The sequence below is a fragment of the Buceros rhinoceros genome, unplaced genomic scaffold (genome assembly GCF_000710305.1).
Source record: "Buceros rhinoceros silvestris isolate BGI_N320 unplaced genomic scaffold, ASM71030v1 scaffold17923, whole genome shotgun sequence".
Classification (NCBI taxonomy): domain Eukaryota; kingdom Metazoa; phylum Chordata; class Aves; order Bucerotiformes; family Bucerotidae; genus Buceros; species Buceros rhinoceros.
Window position 1 is genome coordinate 4,882 of NW_010402004.1, and position 1,250 is coordinate 6,131.

General features: G+C 53.4%; 1 protein-coding gene across 1 annotated transcript in view; it reads left to right on the forward strand.

Annotated features, from left to right (window-relative positions):
* MICALL1 (MICAL-like 1) overlaps window positions 1-1,250 on the forward strand; it is a gene marked incomplete at its 5' end in the record, with an annotated part of 13,581 nt that overhangs the window by 2,536 nt on the left and 9,795 nt on the right. The window contains one exon of the mRNA XM_010132504.1: window positions 831-910. Coding sequence (XP_010130806.1) covers window positions 831-910 — 80 coding nt within the window. The remainder of the gene's footprint in view (window positions 1-830; window positions 911-1,250) is intronic.

A 1,250-nucleotide genomic window follows, 5' to 3' on the forward strand; every position in this document is an offset into this window, starting at 1 on the left:
GTGGTGGGGGGCACCACCCCTAACACTCATGAGACAGACCTTTTTGTGATCTGCTTTAACCCACTAAAGTGGGAGAAAGCTAGGCAGGCAACCTGCCTACCGCAGCTAACTTTTATCACGTCAGTAAGTCTAAAGCAACTGGAGGACAGAGGGAGAGGGGAGCCTGGGTGGAGTGTCTCAAATCAGCTCATTTGCCCTTGCCACTGCAACCTGAGCTGAATGCTTCTCTGGGAGAGCTCTTCCAGAGTGTCCTTGCTGGATGGAGACGAGGGCTCCAGGTCTCCTCTGCTCTGCTGTCTAGCTGCATCAGATAAGTCTCTTCCACGTGCATGTACTTCTAGGGATGCTGGTCTTCCAGCCGAGGGCTCCTGCTGGGGACTGGTGTGTGAGTGCCAGCCCTGATGGGCAAGGCATGTTTCGCAGATCTGCTGGCAGCCTGGAAGCCCTGGGGCCCGCTGGATCACAACAACTTAGCAGCAGCTACCCAGAGTGCTCTGGGATTTAAGCATTGCTTAGGGAGTTGATTACAAGGAAGCCAAGCAGCATTTGATGAGTAAATCAAATCACAGTGAGACGCTGGTGTTCCTGGGCCACAGAAGGGGATCCACAGCAGGGCCATGCTCTCTGGCAGCCCTGCAGATGACCCATTATTAGATTGTGTTTGTCTCTTCCGCCTAAAATAGGCACAGAAGTGTCGGGAGCGGCAAGTCCCGTCCTATGTCACAAGCCAGATGATTACTATTTCTTTTTTTCCCCTCCCCTTCCCCCACATGGGTGGTGTGAGTCACCGCTCCTCTCTGTGCCTGATCCTTCTTGCCTTCTGCCTCCAGCCAGAGTCCCTCCACCTATGAAGCGTCCAGCTGCTGCCTCCTTGCCTCCTCTGCTGTCTCACAAGAAGCCCGTGGCTGAGGTTGAGAGTCCCTCGACACCACAGGTACCTAATTTCTTGATTTAAGGCCAGCCTGAGGCAGCAATGCTCCCTGTGCTGCAGGAGAGGGGGTGGGATAGAGCCTGTCACAGCGGGATGAATCTTTGCAGGGGGCTACCTGTTATTTTGAGGTGAAAGGAGTGTTTGGGATTTTGGTGTCTTGTGAGACTCATCTGAGAGAGTGATTTCTCTCTAGGAGTCTGTGGACTGAAATTTGTCCAAGAGGTTGGGAGGATAGGTGCCAGATGATTCCGTGAGCCACCCAGGGCACAAGCACCTTCCTTCCTATGGGAGGATAACTCTGTAAATGAGGAAAGAGCAG